Genomic DNA, 24,246 nt, shown 5'->3' on the forward strand with positions numbered 1-24,246 from the left:
GTGAGCCCCACTGCCCCACGCTGCATGGGGGCTCTGCCATGAGCGCTCAGAGGCCCCAATCACCACTCCTGCAGCTGGTGAGTGTGAGGCTTTAAAAAAAAAAAAGTGCTAGGATACTGGGGTCAGGTGGGGGGAGGGGGGCGCCATCAGGGGCAGGGCACGGGGGCTCTGCCAGAAGGCCCCAGATCCCCCACAGCCCTTGCTACAGCCAGTGAGTGGGGGCTTTTTTTTCTTTTTTTCAAGGTTTCGGGAGGCTGGGCCAAGCAGGGGACGCAGCCAGACAGAGCAGCCATGGGGGCTTTTCCCGCGGCTCCCCCAGCTATGCTTGGCACACGCTGTGCCGAGCAGACTCAGGTGCTGGCCTCAGCCAACAGCGGCAGCCTGCTGTCATCCCGCGCACAGATCCAGGAGCCTGTGGCCCCCAGAAGGGCTGCGGGGTTGTGCCAAACTCCTCCCAGGAGACGCAGGACCCTGGATCGGCGCTCAGGATGACAGCAGGCTGCCGTCCCTCCCCAAGAGCACTGGGATTGGAAGGGACCGCAGGGACAGCTTGCAGACACTGGCCAGCTACAGATGTCAATATCAGAGCAGTCCTTCTGCCCCTCTTCTCCCTCCCTCTTCTTAGTTTGTTCCCTGCAAGCCAGGCTCCAAAACATCTGAAACATTTCTGAAACGTTTTGGATGGTTTCATTTAGTTTTGGAGATGTTTCGGAGCCTTCCGTTTCATTTTAGATTCGGTGTTTCAGGTGCCGAAACGGGCTGAAACACCTCCGAAATGAAACGGCTGCCGAAATTTCGTACTACCCAGATCTGCTGACTGGGGCAGAAGGAAGTTAGCTATGGTCCAACCATTTCCATGTCCTTCAAATGAGAAAAACGTTGCTCCTGAACCAAGTGAAAACATCAGCAGAATCTTAAGGATCACGTTATTTACTGACCCACTAATACTGGATTTCTAGAACTTGAATTTTCTATTGAAGTTTTAACTTGTTTTTATTCAAGTGTTATTGTTGCTTCACTTACAACTAGAAAACCAACAGTGGGAAGTAATGGGGTCCGACCTGGGACAGGCAGGGGTGCAGCTCCAGTTTCAGCCCCAAGCCCTGAGCCAAAGCCAAAGCTAAGTTGCCATCTGCCCTGGACCAGTATTTGAATCCAAGATGAGGCTTTTTTGCCCCACACTCATTGGGAGAAAAAAACCTTATCTTGGATTCAAGTAAATAAGGTAACTATATTTATGCTGCAGCTTTCAGTCCCTACCAAAATACTTCTAAATGCAAAACTGGATATTATTAAAACAGGAGAAGTGCAATATTGCTAATTTAGTCTCATCCCTCATTTCAGAAGAGTGTTTAGAAATCCTTACAACACGAGTAGTCCTTATATTCAGATGAATGATCCTACTCAACCTGGTGAATGTTTGTAGGATCAGGTACTTGATGAAGATAATATTATGGTAGGCATTTCTTAAAAGCACTAAACATGTGAAAGGCCCACCCAGCACATTTCTAATGCACACTTTTCCCCAGAATTTTTTTCAGGGACCCATCATATCTGCAGTTCTCAGGCCCATTACTAAGTCCCTGTGAGGCAATGGGTAGTTTCCAAAAACTAACTGCTGAGAAGCATGCAATTGATGGAGGAACTTTAACATTTTTTACAGGGGTCCTTGGATTCAGTGGGACATAGTAAATAAAAGAAGAAATTGAAGCTCATACCAGTTCTCTATGCTCCTGTTGCAGGTCTGGGGGTAGTGTGTCCATGTAGGAATCCTTCAAAGGCTTCCAGCCTAGCTGCTGAGGATCCATATAGATCATCCCACACCTAGGAAGAATAAGTAGTTACAATGCAGAAATGTATTTGCAATGCATATTCAAATTTGGGTCTGTTGCATGGGATAGGTCAGCCTTGGCTGCTTCCACATTACCTGCTGACAGTTGCTGGAGATGCCTCCTCTAAGTCGGCTGGCTCAAAAATTAAACTCATTTTGGAATTCATCTGAATTATTTCACCACTCATTAAACACAGCTAGAAGGAAAACATCCCATGAATACGGGTTAATCATGTTATAGCTGAGCATTCATTTATACTCATGTCTGTCACAAGATCAACTGTTGCACTTAATGCGAGTTTGCATTCATTTATGTTTTCCCAGCTTGTAATATTTATAGACCCTGACTTAGCTCTTCCATTTGCTACTGCTACTAGTCACAAAGAAAAAGAGAATGCTGCAGTATTATCTGTCTCTAGTTTGCTAATACTTTTTCAGCAGCTAAAAATCATGATTATTTTGTAAATAAACAAATTTCAATTCCAGCTGGAGAGAGACATTCATGTATTTTATTTTACTTAGAAGAACTGTATAACAACGGGCAATAAACAACCTCACTTCAATAAATTAGATGATTCCTACACATAACTGGCAAAAGTGATGGTTACCTTCTTGTTATCATCTAGCACAGTATTCATGTTCTCTATCCAAACTGCGTCCACTGGGCCATCAAATATAATCCACTTGCGTTCATCAGAGGTTGAAGATGCTTGTTCTCTGAAGGCATTTGCAAGGACTCCATCTGTCCACTCATGGCTCACGGGGTCAAAACACCCATAGAGTTGTCCCATAGTAATAGCTTTGGGGTTAATAATTTTGTACTCGACAGCAAATTCATCCATGGATTTATCTGAGTACAAATTAAAACAAAAAGTTGACTTGAATAGCTAGAGAGAAAGTAAAAGGGCTTTAAAATTAGGTTTAGCAAATGAAGTATAGAAATGGAACATCCCTGATGGCCCCACTGTAACTGTCAAAGACAAAAGGACATGATATACCTATAAGGTAGCCAGCAGTGAGTAGCAACCTTTTTACTCAAACTTAGAGCATGTTCTTGCAAAAGGCAGGAGCAAGTTGCTGTATGCGAAAGCACAAGGTAAAAAAGAATGAACAGGGAAAAAGAGCAACAAATCTGTTCCTGCACTTGTAACAGCCCAGAATCTTTCTTTGGGAGTGGGTCAGTTAGGCAGAAAGGTGCCATTTTTGTTCCATCATTTTTCAGACAGATGTTATGCTTCAAGTAAATTATTTGATGAGACTACTCCTACCAGTTTTGCAAGACTATGAGGTATGAATATACTGCTTAATAAAATGTCTGAAACCAATAAAGTCGGTCAGACAATGGTGGGTTTCGAATCCTGTCCCTGGTTATCCAAACTCTCTTCTGTTCTTCAGCCGGGTAAGAATAAAAATAACAACCTGAACTTACATTCGTTAAACACCATCACTGGTCATAGAATTAACAGCTTTTTATGAGGGACCTTGGAGACAAGATTTCTATTTTTACCTGCATATAAATCACCAAGGGCTCCTGCTAGCACTTTAAAGGCACAGGTCTTTCCACCCATAGCATCACCAACAATCATGTATCCATGGCGCACCAGCATCATCTCATAAATCTGAATCAGTGACAAAAGGTTTATATGTTAATTTAACATATACAGAACAGAACGTAATGAGAGTAAAACTACATGACTCTCCTGAATTCTTGTACTATTGTGTAGGGACAACAGAATTGTCAATCCAGGGACAACCAGCTGCATCCTTGCTCTTAATCACACCCAGACAGACAGACAGACCAGCAGCTATGTGGGAACAGCTGCATGCAAGAAGTGATATGACAGCATTTGTCACTAAGTGGAGAGAGAAGCATGTAATAGTCTAGGGCAACTTTATCCAGATTGAAGTTGTTTACACCAAGGTAGGACTTTACATCATTTGTTCACTTCTATAAAGGGTGATTTTATCCAGTCCACTTGTTTAGGTGTCCCATGTCCAAGCTCTCAGTACATAAATGACACCGATTTAGGCCTTGTCTGCAGTAGAAAGTAGCACTGGGTGAGCTTCTATTTATTCTTAAACTGTTTGGTTAAACTATTATCATCCACTGTGAAGACATTCTCATTGAAATTTAAGAGTTGACTTTTCCTACCTTTAAATCAATTCCTAATCAGCTCAAGCTGTGCCCAAATAAGACTGAAGTAAACCCAAGTAAGAGCATCCACCCAGCCTTTTGCACCTGTTTAACTAACTCAGGTAAACCATGGAAAGTCTCATGTGGATAAGACCTGAGGCTTAGTCAGGTTCCACCAGTCTGACACTTGCCTATCCACCTGTCAGTTTTGCCACTTGCATATCACCCTGCTTTAGAGAGCTAAGTGTACAATGGTGCGACTTACTGGGCTGCATTGGTAGGTGTGTTGCCAGTAGGTCAAGGGAAGTGATTATTCCCCTCTATTCAGCACTGGTGAGGTCACATCTAGAGAACTGTGTTCAGTTTTGGGCCCCCCACTACAGAAACCATGTGGACAAATTGGAGAGAGTCCAGTGGAGGGCAGCAAAAATGGTGAGGGGGCTGGGGGACATGACTTATGAGGAAAGATTGAGGGAACTGGGTTTATTTAGTCTAGAAAAGAGGAGACAGAGGGGGATTTAATAGCAGTCTTAAACTACCTGAAGGGGAGCTACAAAGAGGATGGAGCTAGACTGTTCTCAGTGGTGGCAGATGACAGAACAAGGAGAAAAGGTCTCAAGTTGCACCAAGGGAAGTTTAGGTTAGATATTAGGAAGAATTTTCTCACTAGGAGGGTAGAGTAAAGCACTGGAACAGGTTACCCAGATAGGTGGTGAAAGCTCCATCCTTGGAGGTTTTCAAAACCCAGCTAGACAAAGCTTTGGCTGAGATGATCTAGTTGGGGATGGTCCTGCTTTGAGCAAGGGGCTGGACTAGATGATTTCCTGAGGTCCTTCCAACACTAATGTTCTATGATTCTATGAAACTAGGCAGAGTGAGTAAAAGACAATACCCCTGAGTGCTGGTAATACCACCACCTAGATCTCAAAACAATTTACATCAGAGGTCAACATCCTTATTAACATTTTAAAGATAGGGAAACTAAAGCAAAATTAGATTAACTGACTTGCCCAAGATCACTCAAAAGGTTAGACAGTCGTTTAAGTCCCAGTGCAGTGCTCTCTCCGATAGGCTACACTGTTTCCCTTAGTAAGAGATAGAATCTCATTGTCTGGACCAAGTTATATGGGTTAGGCTAGACTGAAAGTCTAGTACCCTTGCCACATGACCAGAAGCCTGACTAATTGCAATACTTACTGTTATCAGGATAGGTCTTTCCCTTCAGTGTTGTTACCTCCGAGGGGATTTTTTTTTTCATTTTGTAAGGTCAAGCTTTCTGTAACACCCTGTTAGCTAACAATTTAGGCACAAATAAGGCACTGAGACATGTGCTTTAAAGATGTATGTATAAAATAATCTACTTTGAGATGGTAATACTTAAAAAAATACCTGAATAATTTTTCCAATAAACCAAGGAACTGGTTGAAGATTCATTTTTTTAATATTTTCATTCAGTGCCTGGACAAACAGTTCATAGTCTGGTGTAGGAAGGACCACTCCAGGAAAGAGGTCAGATATGATACCCTGGTAAGAAAAAAATAACACAGAACTTCATGATAGAATAGCTTACTACAAATGAATGGCTAGAGCATAAAGTAAGATAAAAAGAATACTGATCATACAGGAAATTCAACTTTAAGGGGGAATGTTTTCAGCTGGACTGAGGGCTAACAAATAGGCAGGGATCCTGGTTTTCCGTTTCCCATGGAAAAACAGATAAAACCATGGACTTCCCCTTTTTATCAGAGAAAACGTGGATTTCTCCTTTTAGCAGAGAAACCCACAGATTCCCTGCTTTTGCAAACAGCTCTGCAGGCTGGTTGAGCTCCAGCCTGCAAGAGCTGTTTACAAACAGGGTGGGAAACCTGAAGTCCTGCCTGGAGCGGGAGGGGAAGGGGGAGGGCAACAGCCACTCAGTTCATGGCTCTCAGTTAGCCACAGCTCTGCTCAGCTCAGCTTCACTCTTTGCTCCTGGAGCCTGAGGTAAGTGGGGCTTGCAGGGGGTTGGGGGGCCCTCTGGCAGGGCTGAGGAGTTGAAGGTCACGGCTGGGGGGAGCCAGGAGCTGGGCCCACCCCCACCCAAGCAGGCAGAGCAGTGGGGGAGCTGGCTCCATGCTGCTTCTGCTGCAGCTGCCTGCTGTTGGGGGCGGGGGGGGCAGGGGCTGTGGGTGGGGACAAGAGACACAAGTAGGGCAGGTGGCTGTTGTGGGGCAGTGAGGGGCTGGGGGGGCTGCAGGGGGCTTTTAATTTTAATAATGGATTTGGGGGGTTTTAATCAGAGAATTTGCAATTTTTTGTCAGAGAATTTGTGATTTTTTAATCAGAGAAAACCAAAATCCCTGCTCATAGGCACAAACTGCAGTCACAAATTTGGACCCAAAGATATTTGAATGCGCAAATCTTAGTACTTGCACCTATAAATAACTCATGTATGTCCACAATCAAATATTGGAGAATGTAAGCTGTACAGCAGAAATACATGAATTAGTGTCATACACAGACACAAATTGTATCTGCCAAAGTAGCTCAACACAGAAATTTTGCCTTTGAATTCACTGGAGGAGCAAGGGAAGAGATGAAATGATTAAACGGGAAGATATGGTTCTGTTCTTTCACAGTGGTGACTTTGTGGGTAGGTATCATGTGTAGTCCAGATTTTAGGTCCTTATAATCAATACTGATGGTCCAGAGCTCAATACATTTGTTATCCTCCTCTCAAGAAGCAGCAGAGTCAGAGCAATTTCACTTTGCCTTAACAGGTCATTTTTACTGCTTTTAATTTAACTTGCTGACCGTGTTTACAACACCAAGCCAAGATATAAAATTTACAAAGAATAGTTTCCATTCAGAGGAATTGATGGAGTTTCTATATGAAGTGCCATTAACATGACACCTTGCAACATTTCACAAGGTAACTTAAAAGACATTGCTATAAGCCTGTTTTTAAAAATTAAATTAGGAGTCAAGTCATGCCCTCAGATTATTTCTCTGATTGTAGTAGGATATTATCAATACAAATAAGGACAGAGTTTGGGCTGAATTGATTTAAATTAAGGTAATGGTCTGGCTTGGTTTATCATGGCCGTCCATCTGTCTATTTATCTAAGCTCATAAAGCAGCAGTCAAAGCTATAGTGTTTAAATGCATCCGCTTGATACCATACCTGAAACAGAGGCACATCCTGTGCCAAAAATTTAGCTAAGTTCACATCTAGCAAAGCACGAAGTAATAAGACACTTTCATTTTCTTCTGGGTACTTTAGTTTTAAGTTTCCAGCTGCTGTCAAGACAGATTTAACAGCACGCATTCCATAGTCATAGTGATGCTGAGATGACAGTTGCTCAGAGCAAAGACGGTAGGTGGCAACAATTTTTTGGGCAAGGCTGTGGATATTAAAATATCACACATGAAATGCAAATATCATGGCTAATATGTAAATTGTTTAGATACCCCAAATCCAGATGCTCAAATGAATGGTACAATGTCAGTTTACACAAAATTACCTAAATACATATGGAATTCAAAGTAGTATAGTCAAGCCCACAAGATGCCATGGGCTGGCTAATCACTACTGTCAGTTAGCAGGACTAATTAGTCCCAACATTTCACAGACATGGCTACACTGCTTCTGGTCAGGAAGCAACATGCGCAGAGCAGCACAGTGTGTTTGAGGGTATAGGTATTAGGCACAATAACTGTTCAGTCTAGACACATCCAGAAATACATAGGAAGCTTTTAGTTTTTATAGCAAGGGGGTTTAGCTTAGAATCAGCTTAGGTTAGAAGAAGCAAGTTGTACTGGGAAGACTCCAGGAGCTCCAAAGATGGATCTTGGACCACAACAGAGCCCGACCGCAGCCAAAGAATGCCCTGGAGATGTAAGGAAACTGGGGCAGGGAAGTGGATGCTGGATTTATTATTTTTGCCTGGATTTCTGCGTTTCTCATGCCCTTAATAGCAATGTCAGAACCCCTCTCAAATGCCTATCTGTTTGTGTGTTGTATGTATTTGCTTACACCTAACTCATGCCCCTAAAGAGTTAATCTGTTGCGCACATGGCTGGAGTTCTGGGAGCCATTGGGTGCGACTACACAAGATGCTTTACTAAGCATTAGACTAATCAAATGCACAGTAAAGCACCACCATTTATACAGGTGCATCAATTACTGTGCATTAACTTAGTCTAATGTGTCATTTGTTAGTACCAATACATACAGGCACTAGAAAAACAGCACATTGGGAAAAACTAGAAGTAATGGTCACAGTCTGGACACCCTAGTTGTGAAGTAGTTTTTCCTAATGTTGAGCCTGAAATGAGTCTGAAACGATCTTCCAGGAGTTTGTGACCGTTACTTCTAGTTTTCCCCAAGGGTGCCCTGGTGAACAGTTGTTAACTGAGCCCCAGATGTACACTTCTGATGTAGCGGTAAGCTGCTACCAAGTCCCCTCTCAGCCTTCTCTTTTTCAGGCCAAAGAGTCCCAGGTCCCACAGCCTTTTCTCATATGGCTTGCCTTGCAAGTCTCTGATCATACAAATGGCCCTTCTCTGGACTCTCTTAAGCTTTACCACGTCCTTGTTAAGGTGCATAGCCCAGAACTGGATACAGTACTCCAGCTGCGATCTCACCAGTGCTGAGTAGAGCCGAGTAGAGCAGGAGAATCACCTCTTTGCAATGGTTTTGCTGGAGATGCATCAATTGATGCATGCCAGTGTATTGTTGGCCCTGCTGGCTACAGCATCACACTGCCGGCTCATGTTCATACTGTGGTCAATTATTACCCTCAGGTGACAAGTGATGGGGGATCTTCAGTCCTGCTGCCTGATGAGAGGCAGCAGTTGCACAGGCACCCATGACACGAGTTTTGCCTGTGAGCAGCTAGGGTTGCAGGGCCCCAGAACCCCCCTGCACCGATCTCCTTGACAGCTGGCAGGCTTAGTGGCTGCAGCAGGGCCTAGCAGCCAGGCCTGCAGTGGTTCCCCCTGCCCCAAGACAGACACAGTTGCATAAGCACCCATGAAATGAGTTTTGCCTGCCTGTGGCCAGAGGTGCAGGGCACCAAAACCCAGAACCCCTGTACCTATCTCATTGACAGCTGGCAGGCTTTGTGGCCTCAGCAGGGGCTAACAGGCCTGCAGCTTTCACCCTGCTAAGCCTTAACACAAACAGCGTCACCCATGTCACAAGTTTTGCTTGTCCGCAGCTTGAAGTGCAGTTTCCCCCAAACTCCTGTACCTATCTCCTCAAAACTTGGCAGGCTTCATGGCCTCAGCAGGGGCTGCAGTTTTGACTCATGTGACGTGAGTTTTTGAGTTTTGCTTTCAAAATTTTGGGGTGCAATTTCTCCAAACCCCCTACACCGATCTCCTTGAAACTTAGCAGGCTTTGTGGCCTCCACAGGGGCTAGCATGCCTGCAGTTTTGACCCCACTGTGTCTTAACACATACATGTGACACAAGTTTTGCTTTCAGAATTTTGGGGTGCAGTTTCTCTGAACCCCCTGCACCTAACCTATCTCCTTGAAACTTGGCAGGCTTTGTTGCCTCAGCAGGGGCTACCATTCCTGTAGTTTTGATCCCACTGTGGCGTAACATGTACACGTGACATGAGTTTTTCTCTCAAGACTTTGGGGCGCAGTTTCTCAGAATGCCTAGCATATATCTTCTTGAAACATGGCATGCTTTATGCCCTCAGAAGGGACTACCATTCCTGCAAGTTTCATCCAAATCCAACCAGAAATGACAAAGTTATAGCCTGTTACAACCTTCCCCATTATATACTATGGGCGAAACATCAAAACTGGGTCGAAACGGCAAAACGTTCTGGCGGAACAAAACGGAACAGCCGTTTCAACTTAAAACAAAAGTTGAAATGAAAAACTGTTCCGTCGAAACGCTGAAACGCTGGTCGAAACAGAACACTTCCGTTTCACACAGCCCCAATGGAAATGTTGTTTCCCTATTTATATACCACTGCTGTACATAAAACTTTATTTTCACTCCTATGCCAAGTACTACTAGACAGTCTGTGTACCACATACAGAAGTTTAAATAATGTAGTCCTTTTGCTGGCTCTGTGCTCAGAAATGCATCTCACTCATAGCAGCAAACGCTAGCAACAGACACTGCATCTGTCCCTGAACAAGTTATGCTGGTGTTTGTCCCAGAATAGGTAAATTGCAGGACTGGCATGCACAGCCTTCTAACAAACCCTTCTAAATACTGTTTAATGAGTGGCTGAACGCACTGCTGCTTTTCTGCCATTGACCCAATGATGCAATCCCAGAATAACCATTCTGGTGCATTTCACACTGCCCCAGGACAAACTGCTAGCACTTTATATCCTGCAAACTTTTTAGGGTTTGTTTAGGGGCAATGGATGTGGACGTCTGAACAATCACACTTTGCCCTGGGGAAAATAGTTTCTTCAAAGACAAAAGTAACGTCTGTTCACAGCCAAAGATTTATAACAGGTAACACTGCACTTGTCATGTGTTTTTGTTGTTGTACAAAGTATGATCAGAGTCATGTGGCTTGTGCTTTGCAGAAGTATCAGAATGGATTATCAAAAAAATGTACCTTAAATTAAGCATTTTCAAAGAAACGCAAGTGAATTTTGTTGCCTGATTTTCACTGATATTAATACTTGCCTGGGAAAAGAGTTCAAAAATGTAGTCCAAGGGATTTGTAGAAACATCACCGCCCACTCACAGTTGGGAAGCATTTTTGCAAGTGGAAATTCCAACCTGACTTACCTTCTAGAGTCCAAAAATCCCATTGAATAAAGTGAAATTTCACCAATCAAAGCATAATCTGGAACCATCATAGCAACTGTTCGGAACAATGCCTATGAGAAAAAATATAATTAGAAAAAGGTAGACCAGACATTAAGGCAGTTACTTCTATTAGTTTATAGGCACAGTATTCGTCTGTAAATTCAAAGCGTTTTGTCATTTGCTTTCAATGCAAAACACTGGAGTCAATTCAAAGATCACAAGACTGCAACATTGCTGCTGTTATGTATTATGATGGTGCTGTCAAGAGAGTCTGGCTACAATGCTGAGAACTTCCCATGGTGGCACCCAAGTGCCACATGACAGCTACAGCACTGGAGTCCCAGCAGCACCATGGGAAGAAGCCTGATACCACAGGCACTTGGCTGCCACCACAGGAACAAGCCACAGTACTGCCGAGGCTCCAACACCGCAGACCTTGGTCTTCCCCAGGTGTTTCGCTGCAACCAAAGGAAAATCCCTCCATTGCAGCCAGAGTCAGGGCAAAAGTCTTCAGGCTGGATGACCCAGCTCTCTGAGCCAGATCTGGCCTAGTGTCCATATGTTTGACACCCCCGCTGTAAACCCTAATGTGAACTCTTCTTATTCATGTGAGTTCTCCTATTGACTACAGCAGAACTAAGCACAAGAGAAGGCGTTCCTGTGTAAATTAGAAGAAACTCCACTAAAGTTAACAGAGTTAACCAGCATAATACTGGTAGAAGCAAGATCAGACTCAGATCTATTGTCCATATTTTCAGGGCAACACTAAACACATTATTATAACATAACAAATAGTGCATCAAAATAAGAACACTTTAATAGCATTGCATCATTATGTTACATGGTTACTTTTCCACTATCTTTACTATGTTAGAATACAAGCTGCAAATTCCGCTCCATTTTCACAAGAAATCAAAACACCAGATTAACCTTTAGATTATCAGGAAGCTCTGCCCGTCCTGCATACCCAGGATTCATAGTGATGAAGACAGCACAGGTTGGATTAAGGGACAATTCTGTGCCTTCAAAGATGAAAGTCTTCAATTTTCGAATAATAGCCTGTTGTATGCTGAGGATCTGTTGTGCCACGACAGACAAGACTTCAACCTGATGATAAGAAAGAAAATTTAAAAACCTCCAACTTTTCATACCTCTAGCCAACATAAAAGCAGAATTTATTGGGAAAAAAAGATTTTTTATAGCTTAATGGCTTTATGATTGCCTAAAGATAGAAATCAGACTGTACCTGGACCCATCAGAATGAAATAATTTCAGAAAATTACTATGCTTGCTTTTAACATTGGTAGGGAAACTGACTAAAATAATCTACATAATCAAAACACAAAGGTGACAGAACAAACTACAGAACACTAGAATACAGATTATGGATGATATTTTCCAAAGTATCAACATTATGCTTTCAAGGAAGTTGGTTGTAGAACTCATATAGAAGTCTATGAAAGAATAGTTAGGACAGTGCTGAATGCATTTAAAAATCCCATATAAGAGACATTAGAGTAAGAATAATTGAGAACAGTCCTTAAAATTAAAAACAAGGGATTCAAATTTTCACAAAGAAATACATATAAGATGTGTACATGCTATACAACAGGAGTGCATGCAGTTTAATGCACGTAACCTGAGCCTAAATTGCAAGCTATCCTAAAAACAAGAAACTACGTTCATATCTAACTCTAAAGCTACGCTTTCAATTTGTAACTGCTGTTTTAACTACCTTAACTAAAAAGTTACCTCAATCCTGTTGAACTCATCAAAGCAGGCCCAAGCTCCAGACTGTGCCAGTCCCTTAAAGAACTTACCCATGGCTTTATAATCAAGACCATCAGAGCAGTTAAAGACAACACACTGCAAGAAAGAAAGAAATACATACACACAACACCATTTAGTGTTAAGGTAAAATTCATTACAGAATTCTTGGCTTGTGTAAACAGAGCTGGGTGACTACTGCCAAGATAACTGGTCAAGTAGGATGCCATACACCGGGGCGGGCAAAATATGGCCCGCGAGCCGGATCCAGCCCACCAGGTAATTTTATCTGGCCCGTGGGCGGGTGCCTACCAATTCATTGTATCCAGCCTGCCCCAGGCTGCCCCTGCTGTACTTGCATGGAGCTGAGCCACACTCACTTCCATGACAACAGCCTGCACTGCACGCTTACCCACAGGACGGCCCTGACCCCAGCCCTGCAGGTAAGGAAGCAGTGGTAGAGGGCAGGGGGTGGCAGCAGCGGGTCAGGGGCAGGAAGGAAGGGAAGTGGCAGCAGTGAGAGGCGGGCTGAAAGTGGTGGTGACAGGCGAGGGCATGGAAATGGTGGTGGCGGGCAGGTGGGGAAAGCGGTAACAGCAGTGGTAGCTGGCAGGGGGAAACGGCAGCAAGCAGGCAGGCGGGAGGGAGGGAAAGAAGTGGTGGCAGGTAGGAGTGAAGCAGCAGCTGGGCAGGAGCGCGGGGCCCATACCGGTGCCCAGGGGCTGGTGGGAGCCCAGGGTCCAGAGGAAGGAGTGTGGAGCCCAGACTGGCAGGGGTGCAGGGTCCACCTGGCTCCATGCAGGGCTCACCAGGGCTCACGTACAGTGCCTGTGTTCTCCACCTGAGCCATGCACCTCCAAGGGGAGTCCCGCATGATGGAGCTGATGTCCCAGCCCCACTCAGTGCCACGTGCAGGTCATGTGGAACAGCAGGGAGCTTCACGCTATGGAGCCAGGCTGATTCTGCCCCTCTTTCTGTCACCCAAGCTGAGCCCCATAACCTGCACTGCAGGCTTCATCACACAGGACACCCCACCAGCGGCACGGGGCATGGGCAGAAAACCTGTGAACTGCATATGAGCCATGTGCAATGGAGCCAGCAGCTTGGCCACATCCAGTCCTGGGGCTCGCCGGGACCACGCACCACAAGGAGGCTCTGCCTGCTGCAGGTCATGAGTGCCCCGATGGCCCACTGCCTGCTGGTGCCACTGGCAGCAGGGGCTGTGCTCAATGGCAAGGGGGCGTGTGTGAGGAGGGTGTGTTTGTAGGGGGGGGGCCCACACACACACACCCCACCATACACATGCACCCATCTCCCCCACCCACACCTCATATCCCCTAGTCGCACACTGCCACACAACCTCCCCCTCCACATACCCCAGAACCCCGCCATATATCCACAGCCCCCATACCCACACATCCCTACAAGCAACCCCCCTAGAAACTCCACACACCCACAGCTCCCCAGAAACCCCATACTGACCCACCCACATCCACACCCCCACATATCCACATACACCCACACCCTGCATACACACACACACCCACACACACAGCCCCCCACAAACCCCATACCCACCCACCCATACCCCCTCCACAATATAAAAAAGTAAGACTTCATTTTGAGCTATTACGCAATCACCTCTATATACACTATGCAAGCACACACAAATCAGGACAAAATTGGCTTTTTAAAATAAAATTAAAACACATTATAGTAGATGTTTGATTTTTAGTATATATATTTTTTCTGGTTCCGAGATGCTGCCCGCCCCCCACAAAAAGAAGTACTTCCGGGGGCAAGGGGAGGGACTTCTGGTGACAAAGGTCAGGGGTTATGGGCAGGAGATCCGGCCTCAAGACGGCAACCAGGCAACAGGGCACCTGTCAAGGGGCAAGGCTACCCTTATGGCCCTCAACAGCTCACCAAAACTTATTAAGGGGCCCTCCAGCTGAAATAACTGCCCACCCCTGCCACACACACACACACACACTAAATGCAATATTTCCTTTAGCAATCTCAGTGGAAGGGCAAATTGAACAAATGCCAATTTGAGAAAGGAACTTCCAAGAATATTTGTGTCTCCAAATACAAACAATGTAATGCAACATTTCATTTGTTTTAGTACCTGTTTAGCTAGTGCTTTTGCAAGATCTTTTGTTGTCTCTGTTTTGCCAGTCCCTGCAGGTCCTTCTGGAGCACCACCAAGATTTAATTTCAAAGCACCCATTAATGTTCTACAGAAGGAAATAGAAACAACAATCACAGAATCATCAAAACTCAAAAAGAATATACAATCATAGACAGTCATTAGTAGTTCTTAAAACTGTTGGCTAGATTTTCACCAAATATAAATTAATATTGCTTCATAGATTTCACAGACACTTGCTGATGCTTTGCCTCTCCATTATTACCAGGAGACCTTTTATTTGACTAGCTTGTCATCCAACCCTATCCTCAGCATTGACTTATGGGGCCAGAAGCTATTAAAAATATATCAAATACATCAAAAATAAAATTCAAATCCAGACCTAAATGAACCTTTTAAAACATAATTTACTTCTTAAGCAGATGACACCAATATGTGAGGCAAGCCAGTAAAAGCCAAACCTTTTAACCTCAAGTGGCACCCACAATGTCAGGTGTGGGAACCTGACATCTGAAATCGAATTTAGCATGATAAGTAAACAACACTCTGACTCGACTCTGCTCTACTTCTCAAGCAAGGTTTGGTGATGCAGTTGAACCCCACTTTAATTCTTGCTCCACTCAAAGTCCAAAATAAATTGCTCAGCAGTAACAGATGCATTTCTGTTCAGGCAGAACTCAGAAAGTCAGGTGATTTCATAGTTCATTATTGTGTACTTGATCCCCGCTAATCCCTTCACTTTGTATGTGTTAACGACTCTTGTTCTTTCATTAATCAAGCTATCCTTTCTATTACAATTATCCTGTTTGTTATCTACTCCTGGTAATGTTTCTCTGCTCACCAGCAGCATGTCCAATAAACTTGTGCCCTATGGACCTGTACTGGATAGGTTTATTCCTAGGGGATTCAAACCCAAAACAAATAAGAGAGACAAGGAGAGGAGGGGCAGGGCTGAAGGCAGGTTGAGCTGTGTGGTAAGACAGCAGTCAGAGGCAGGAGGGAACTGCAAAGGTGAAGTGAAAAGGTAAATTACTGTAGAGATGCTTTCCTGGATTATTCATTGCAGCAGATGACAAAGGCTGAACCAGTGGCACAACCAAGGCAGCACAGGGCTAGGTGCAGGTGGATCCAGAGAGGTTGGTCACTCTGGGTAGGAGTGCTATAAGTGGTTGGAACAAGTGCTCCTTCAGCCCTAAATGTGTAGGTTGGGGATGCACATCCTCAGGAACTTGTTTTCCCCCAAGAACCAAAACTGCCCCCCACCCGCATTGTTTGGTCCCCCCAGGATTCCTTCCCCCTCCCCCTAGCAAGACATTCACTATGGGTTCTGGGCAAGGGAAGAGGTTGGGGTGTTATGAGTATGTGAGGGGCACATGGGGTTTTCATCTGAGCAGAGTGGTGGGAGTCATGGGGGTGAATAGGATATAAGACAGTTGGGAACAAGAGAAATTGTAGGTGAGGAGGGCCCAGAGGCTGTGAGAGGCTGCAGTGAAGTCTGGGTGCTTAGAGGGGGTCAGGGGGATGGTGAGAGACCAAGAGGGCTGGGGTATGATAGGAATGGGTCTGTGCAGTGAGGTCATGGGGGCAGGGTACAACTCTGTGAAGCATGAGGGTGATGGTGGGATCTGACAGGACTTGGGGCATGATGGGGTGGGACTGGACATGGAGGATATGTGGGATGACAGGGGACAGAGTAGAGCCAGGGAGCATTTGAAGTGGAAGGTACAATGCAGAAAATGGCAGTGAGAGGCACTTTGGGGCCATGGTGGAGTATCTGGGGGTGCAGGGAGCAATTTTGTCTGTAGCTAGACTGGGGAGTAACAGATGCCTGGCATACCCTGAAGTTGGCAATCAGGCCCTCACAAGCCCATTTATATTCATTTGTGCTTGAATGCTAAACTAAATAAAGCCCTATGCAGCTAGCAAATTAGTAAAGTTTCTTGTTGCTTTTTAATTGGAGAAAAATGTGTGTTGTATTATATGACAATGCGTCACAGCATCTGCACCACCCCCTTACAAAATTCTAGATCTGCCTATGCTACTACTTGATAAATAAAGTAAACCTTGGAAATGCTTAAACAGGTTGGAAATTGTTCCCCTTTGTTCTCTTTCTATGGCTCAATGATTTCCATACTAAAAGCTTGCTCCCCATTAAAGAGTTCTGAATCCAGAAAGAGCCCTTGGTGCCTTGACTATGCTAGAAAAAATTATGTTGCAGAAAGTATTTTTAAATGATGCTGAACAAGGTCTGTCCTGCACTACGGATGCAATTAAAATATGTTTGGCAGCAATCCAGATGCACCCACTGTTAGCAGTGGATAACTTCCCTACAGTTAACATCGCCTAAGAGTAATGACCACAGTCAGATTTAGAGCCAATATATCAACTGCGTGGCTCTATTCTACACTGCTGCAAAGGCCAATTTACAGCTCAAGGAGAAGTGTTCACATTTACAGATAATGGAAGAACTTGAGCATAACACAGAGGTGACCATGAGTTCATGACTCCAAAGCTCCTAAAGCAAAATCTTTACATCCTCACTATAAATTTGTCTGGAGGAATTCTAGGGAAAGCTCTTTAAGACACAGACCTAAAAATTAACTGCTGCAATTATTTGTGACTTGTGCAAGCTTCAAGGGCATTACCAAATCCTCATGGGGGATGAAGTATTTTCATTTCAGCCTCTTTCAAGCAAGTAGTGGAATTAGAAGCTAACTGTGGTCACACATCTGTGAATGGCTCTATAATTGCCTCATTTATTTTACAGTCAGAGACACCCCACCTATATATTTTATTCCAAAGAAATGAATTGACTTGTTCAGCTACACAAGTCCTCAACAGTTCTATTACTACAAGCTGCCATTTTTTTAGAAGATAAAAATTACTCTGCAGGCCTTGGAATCTGCATACCATAAATATTTTACCATGTTTGGGCAACAGTATATCTATAATCTTTCTATAAAACAAAGGAGAAAATGAAACTATTGATGTTCTTTTCATTAGCAACTGTTACAATATATGGAAAATACATGCCAGTTAGAAAGTAAATGCTTTATTTATAGACAATGCAAATTTTACCTATAGCATCGATCAGTCAGCGGAGTTATAACCAAGCGAAGAGAATTGCCTAGGTATTCATAGCCATATCCAGCTTCTGTTGTAATCATTCGTACCACTACTTCTCCCTCCTCCCAGTAATATCTCAGCTGAGAAATCCACTGGAAATCATTCAGATCTGTGACCTTGTCCTCAGCCAATTTTGCAACCACATCACGAGCTGCAACAAGATAGCTCATATAGTAAAAACTTATACACAGAAAATGAACATTTATAGCAACTGATTTGGTCTCATTTTGGAAAGGAAGCTGCATCATTTTTGCTTAGTAATTAGCAGGGATCCTGGTTTTCTGTTTTCCACGGAAAAAGAGAAAACCACAGATTTCCCATTTTTATGAAACCCACGGTTTTCCCTCTTTTGCAAAGAGCTCTGCAAGCTGGCTGAGTTCCAGCCTCCAGGAGCTGTTTGCAAAAGGGGTGGGGAAACCCTCAACCCTGCTGGGAGGGGAAGGGAGAGGAGAAGGGCAGAGCCCAACACTCACGCTTACCAGAGGCTGCTTCAGGCTCACTCTTTTTGCTGGAGGTAAGCAGGTCTTGAGGGTTGCAGGGCAGGGCTGGGGGGAAGCTGGCTAGGGGCTGAGGGAGCTGGGAGTTTTGCAGCCAGCCAGGCACTCTGGCTGAGAGAGGGGGTTTCCAGACAGCCGAGCGCTCTGGCTGGGAGCAGGCAGGCTGCAAACCCCCCCCCAGCCGGTGTGCCCAGCCAGCTGTAAACCATGGGTCACAAACGCTGCCCTCCCCCAGGCTCTTCAGGGTGCAGCATGTGCGACTGGCGCGGCAGGGCACAGCGGGGCCATGCACGAAACCCCCCAGGAGTGCACACTGCCACTGGGAGCTGGCCCCACCCAAGCCTGCAGCAGGCAGCAGTGGGGGAGCTGGCTCCTGCTCCTGCTGTAGCAGCTGCTGTGTTCCATTGGGGGCTCCTGCTCCTGCTCCTGCTGTGGCAGCTGGGGGGCAGGGGCTGTGGGTGAGGGACAAGGGGCACAAGCAGGGCTGGGGGCTGTGGGGGGGAGTGAGAGACACCAGCAGGGCTGTGGGGGGCATTTAATTTTAACCACAGATTTTGGGATTTTTATCAGAGAATTTGTGATTTTTTTATCACGGAAAACAGGATCCTGGTAATTAGACTTAGTTTTATCCAGAATCCAATGCTCAGTCTGAGCAGCCAAGATAGGTACTGAGGAGTTGTGCAGGGCCAGAAATGTACCGCATAGGCTCTGTACCACGCAGAGGTTGCATACATCCCACATCTTTTTCCTTCCCCCAGCCCACCTCCACTGAACAGCAGGATTGTGGGGAGGGGGAGGGGGGCAGGGGAATGGATGGCAGGTCAGGCCCCGCTATCCCCAGGCTGTACAGCAAGAAGAGAAAAGCCCCGGTGGTGGGAGGTTTTTACTCCTCCCATTGCAGCCCAGCAAACCAGGCAGAGATCAGCTCAGCCCTACCATCTCTCCCGCCTCCACCTCTGCTTCTGCCTAGCATTTGCTCCCCTAGCTGGAGTCTGGGGGGAGAGGAGGAAGCCCCCACCCAGGAGCTTCTCACCTGCCCCCCTGCAGCTGAGAGAGGCTGGGATTGGCTCAAACCCGCCCCCTCCTCAGCCATCCACATCCTAGGTCAGTGGGGGGAGGCAAGGTGGGAATGCACCCCCCAACTGAGATCTGCCCAGAGTGTGGGGGGAAAATCACCCACCACAGGAGCTTTTCACTACCCCCCAGCTCAAGCTGGGCTGGGATCCCCCAAACCCACCCCTTCACCAGCCATCACCTCGGGGGGGCGGGGGATGGACCCCCACCCCCTCCTCAGCCATGTGGGTGCTTTCCCCTCCATGCTGGGCAGACCTCAACTGGGGCGGGGAGGGCTGGTACAGGGGTGGGGGAGCAGTATGTTTCCCCCCTCCCCTCTCCTGGAAGCCAACAGCTGGGGAAGGGTTGGTGCTGGGGTGAGCCCAGGCCAGCTGGGAGCTGGGGGGGTGAGGGGAGGGAGTGCTTCTTGTCCCTCTCCCCTCTGTACCCCATAGACCCTGGCTGCCAAACAGGCCTAGGCTGCTGGGTCAGCAGACTTGGGCATCCTGGCCATAGGGGGCGGTGCACATGAGTGCCCCCAAGCTCCTGGCCTGGGCCAGTGCAGGCTTGGTCCCCCAAAGCACTGAACATCAGTTCAGTTTGTTACTGGTTCAATCTAGGCAGCTTAGAAAAAACTACAAAGATTGAATCAATTTTGCCTCAGGTTTTTTGAACCTGTGTACTTACCACTGCCTCCCCCCAGCTTACCGGGCTGAATTCTCCCCGTGCCAAAGTTCTACAAGGTGCCGCAGAGAAGCAGGGGGACTGTCAGAGAGCTGGGGTGCAGTTCCCTGTCATAAGGCCCATCTGTGACTTTATGCAAATGGTGGATGGGTTTAGCAGAGGTCTGCTCCACCAAACTCCCTTTCCTGCCCAGACGGACTCCTCCTTTCCCCTACTCTGGAGATGGGCTGAAGCTCACACTCCAGGCAAATATGCTGCTCCCACCAGCCCAGCCATGAGTTCCCCTCTGCAAAAAGAAGCCTCCACTGCCCTCCTCCAGCCAGAGCACAATCACTTTCTGCCACTTCAGGAGTGTACCGTGGCATAGTACACTGGAATTCTCCCCTGTGAGATTGCAAGTTGCCTCCCCATCCATCAGCTGATGAAAAGGGCAAGGAGAACTGTCTAAGAGGTGTTAAGATTACATAGCCAAAAAGGCTGCTGGAGGTTGCTCAGGCTACAAGCTCAAATCATTACTTATCTGGCCCATGAGTACAAGCTGGCTTTGCACATCCAGCTTTTGTCTCATGTGAATTAGCAAATGAAAATGATTACTATAATCCTTTAACTCATTCTCCAGGATGTAACTTTTGCTGCAGGAAGCATCCCAGCTGCCTCCTTCAGATAATTTGCTTCATTTAATGATAGCAATTCTGCTTTGACTGTAACGAGAGCAGCAGTCACGCATTTACCATGCACATCAATGACAGTGAGAGCCCCCAGAGTGAGACGGGCGCCACTGGACAGCTTTCCTCTCACTAATTCAACAATTTCTCCAATTTGGTGGTTGCTCTTCTCCAAAAAATCCTGTTAGAGGAATAAGATGTGAGCATTAATGAAATGTGATAGCAAACAGCCCCAGAACTCCCAGGGGTGTAAGTCATTAGAAAAAAACTCTTAAAACAAGATGAGGCAGATCAGTAGTGCCTCCTTGGCACCATATAGACACTTAAGAGTCTTCTTCATCTATTGCCATTTTATTTTACCAGAAGCACTCAGAAGAGCTTTATGGTCTGAAAATTATGGTAATGGAAACCTTCTCTCTCTCCCTAAATCAAATGACAAGTCTCTGTTCCAGGAGATATGTAGATACTCTCTATTGAGTAAAACTGGATGAAACTTCTTAAAATAGGCATTCAGCAAAAGTTAAGATTTTCCTGAAATTCTGTTTTATTTGAAATTATTTGCCAACTGTTTCTACTACTAATTTTTGGTCTGTGGGCAGTTTCTTGAAAATATTCAGTATTTTAAATTCAACCAATTTTAACAGGACACAAGGGACCAGATTCCCCACTGGTGTAAATACAAATAGTTCCACAGAAGCCCTGATGGGCTTTGTGTCCTATATGTTTGAGTATAAGCACCAGAATATAGCTGCTTGTATAATAAACTACTGAAAATTTGCCTTTTCCATGAAAATTCCTGCCAAGAGACTCATTTGACAGAAGAGCCCCAGAAAGCAAACACAGACAGAAAGAGCATGAAGGCAGCCAAAGTAAATACATTTAAAAGATCACGTAATTATTCCTAGAAAAAACCTTGCTGTATTCGTCCGCCTCTACTTGGGTCTGACCAAAAAACCACAGATGGTCTTTCCATTACTGCAGTGTGCTTTGGGTCAGCCCTCCATGAGGAAATGCACAAGACTGCAGTGATCATGGATGAACTGCAAACACTTAAAAGGGAAGGTTCTTTTGTGAGGGCTAACATAAAGCTATCACAACCAGCCCAAGTATCTTTATCAGATGGAGAAATCAGCAATAACCAGAGCCACTTAACTACTCAATCCTGCAAACAGTTGCTCCCTCATATTCATCCCATTGGGACAAAGCATGAGAATAAGCATACACACAGGAGTGGCATTTTCCAGAACCTGGCACTAGTTTGAAGCTTTCTGTCTGACTCCTTTATTCACACATGCAAGAATAATATGAACTCAGTGAAGTTACTCTTATTTACACAAAGGTAAGGAAAATCAGAATCAGTTCCATAACAGTACAGGAAACATAAGGAAATACAGATTGCAAGAGTGAATGCAAAGGAAAGGTCAACACAGGTAGAAGTTGCAAAGAATACTTCACTAAAAAATACTGTTATTGTTTAAGTCAACAGGAAAAGTCAGATTTTATACATTCAAACATACGTAACAGTTTGATGTGGGGAGAGTTCTAAACATCATGCAGGATTTAATATGGAATTATAAGAAAACCTTACAGGCAATGTTCCTCTTTTGATAGCTTCAGACACTTCTTTTGTCCAGTAGATAGATGAAACACAGATAACCACCTGTCCAGGACAGTGAAGTACCCACTTTTTTCGGGGAATCTTTTAAAAAATAATAAACAATTTTACTTCAATTAAAGTAGATGCAAGTGTTTTACTCAATGCAACTAACTTCAGACAGAAGGAGTCTAAGGACATCCCAGCTATGCAGAATTCGATACCTGTACAAGTACAGATTACTTTCAAGATCTACTTTATGCTGTAAATATTTTATATATAGACAGAGAACAAATGTAGATAATTACTTGAACATATTCTGCAATGCCATCTTGAATAACTTGTCTTACACTGCCCAGCATCATTTCCTCTACTTGCAAAAGCCATTTCTCTACCATGCCCTTAAAACAAACAAAAATAGATTAAAGTGAAAATGGGAAAATGAAATAGGCTTAAACCACATGAGCTGAATCATGCATGCTTTTTCTGCTCTGGTGAAGACCAGATAAAATGGACTAAAGGATTCAAAAAAGGACCATAAGCACTGATGACTACAGTACAGAAGTACATACAAGAAGGCAAACCAAGCTAACTCCACAGGCATAGGTAGTTTCATTATAAGAAGACAGTGGGATATATACAGGCACAGAATGGAAATGTAGCCCTGAGAGGGCAAACCAACATGATTGTAATACCAAGGGGCACTTTGCTCCTGGATGATGTGGCCAAAAGATTGCTATACAGTACATCCCACATCTTTTCTCTCTGTAAATCCCATCCAGCACCTATCTGCATCTCTATCAGCACATCTACATAAGATGAGTTAATGCACATTAACCTAATTTAATGTGCATTACGGGCATGCATCTATATGTGTGTGCCTTTAATGTGCATTAAAAATGGTGAGATTGGCTAATCATGCCTCCATTTGATACCTGTAGGTATCAAATGTAGGCGTGATTAGTTAAACTGCATTAATGCATGTGTAGATGCAACACGGCACTAACTTTAGTGCTGGGTCTGCCCAGCTACTAGGAGTACACAGAAGGGCTGGAGGGACTTGGCACTAACTTTAGTGCCAAGTACCTGCACATGTAGACACCTGCCAAAAATTGCTTCATGCACATTAGCTTAATATGCATTACATTTAAGCATGCTTAAATGCACATGTAGATGCTCCCTGTGTAGCCTAAATACCTTTAAAAACCTGCCTGCCATCTTGTTTAATGCTGACTTCCCCAAAAGCACATGCTTTACAATCAAAATAGGTTATAATTAAAAAAATTACTTTTGCTTTCACTGGGTAAATTTTTTCTATGAAGGGAACAGTTTCTTTCTCTGAACTGATCATGCCCGTGATCTCCAAGTCTTCTGTAAACTCCAATTTAGCAATTCCCTCAAAACACTTCTTCAAGTGTGGCTGGACTCGAAGGGGATCTTTAGTTTCTGACAAAATCTCAAGCAGCTCATCGTTAGACAAGAAAAAGAATCTGTTAAAAGATTTAAAAGTACACAAAAACATTTCAAATATAGAAATAGTCATCCAAGAAGCTACAGGATTAGAGTGTGAATTTGCTTTAACTCTTTACATTAGAAAAACTTATCCCAACAGTCATATTGTAGTGTTGTAGCTGTGATGGTCCAGAGAAGAAGCAGGGAGCAGGATTTGTTTGGTGACATCTTTTACTGCACCAACTACAGAGTTGGGAGATATGTTTGACAAAATTCTGGGCACAAAGTTTCTTTCCTTCAAGACTGTTAGATAAGCAAAGGATGTAAGCAAGGACCCAGAGAAGGAAGGTATGGCCGGGAGGTCAGTTGGGGCAGATCAGCCGCTTAAAGAAATGATCTTCTGAAATAGATGATGCATTTCTCCCACCTCATAGTTCTGCTGCTCAAAACATCTTTGCCTCCCCCCTCTTCTTTTTTGGTGGAGCATAGGTCAGCTCAATCAGCTCTAACTCCAAAAAGAA

General features: G+C 44.8%; 1 protein-coding gene across 1 annotated transcript in view; it reads right to left on the reverse strand.

Moving 5' to 3' along the window:
* DNAH3 (dynein axonemal heavy chain 3) overlaps positions 1 to 24,246 on the reverse strand; it is a 129,549-nt gene that overhangs the window by 39,355 nt on the left and 65,948 nt on the right. The window contains exons 26-40 of the mRNA XM_025207009.1: positions 23,562 to 23,763; positions 22,582 to 22,674; positions 22,268 to 22,378; positions 20,746 to 20,860; positions 17,733 to 17,931; positions 14,634 to 14,742; positions 12,491 to 12,604; positions 11,669 to 11,845; positions 10,718 to 10,809; positions 7,129 to 7,348; positions 5,355 to 5,489; positions 3,339 to 3,450; positions 2,440 to 2,681; positions 1,928 to 2,028; positions 1,719 to 1,824 (exon numbers count right to left, since the gene is read on the reverse strand). Coding sequence (XP_025062794.1) covers positions 1,719 to 1,824; positions 1,928 to 2,028; positions 2,440 to 2,681; positions 3,339 to 3,450; positions 5,355 to 5,489; positions 7,129 to 7,348; positions 10,718 to 10,809; positions 11,669 to 11,845; positions 12,491 to 12,604; positions 14,634 to 14,742; positions 17,733 to 17,931; positions 20,746 to 20,860; positions 22,268 to 22,378; positions 22,582 to 22,674; positions 23,562 to 23,763 — 2,128 coding nt within the window. The remainder of the gene's footprint in view (positions 1 to 1,718; positions 1,825 to 1,927; positions 2,029 to 2,439; positions 2,682 to 3,338; positions 3,451 to 5,354; positions 5,490 to 7,128; positions 7,349 to 10,717; positions 10,810 to 11,668; positions 11,846 to 12,490; positions 12,605 to 14,633; positions 14,743 to 17,732; positions 17,932 to 20,745; positions 20,861 to 22,267; positions 22,379 to 22,581; positions 22,675 to 23,561; positions 23,764 to 24,246) is intronic.

The sequence above is a fragment of the Alligator sinensis genome, unplaced genomic scaffold (genome assembly GCF_000455745.1).
Source record: "Alligator sinensis unplaced genomic scaffold, ASM45574v1 scaffold330_1, whole genome shotgun sequence".
Classification (NCBI taxonomy): domain Eukaryota; kingdom Metazoa; phylum Chordata; order Crocodylia; family Alligatoridae; genus Alligator; species Alligator sinensis.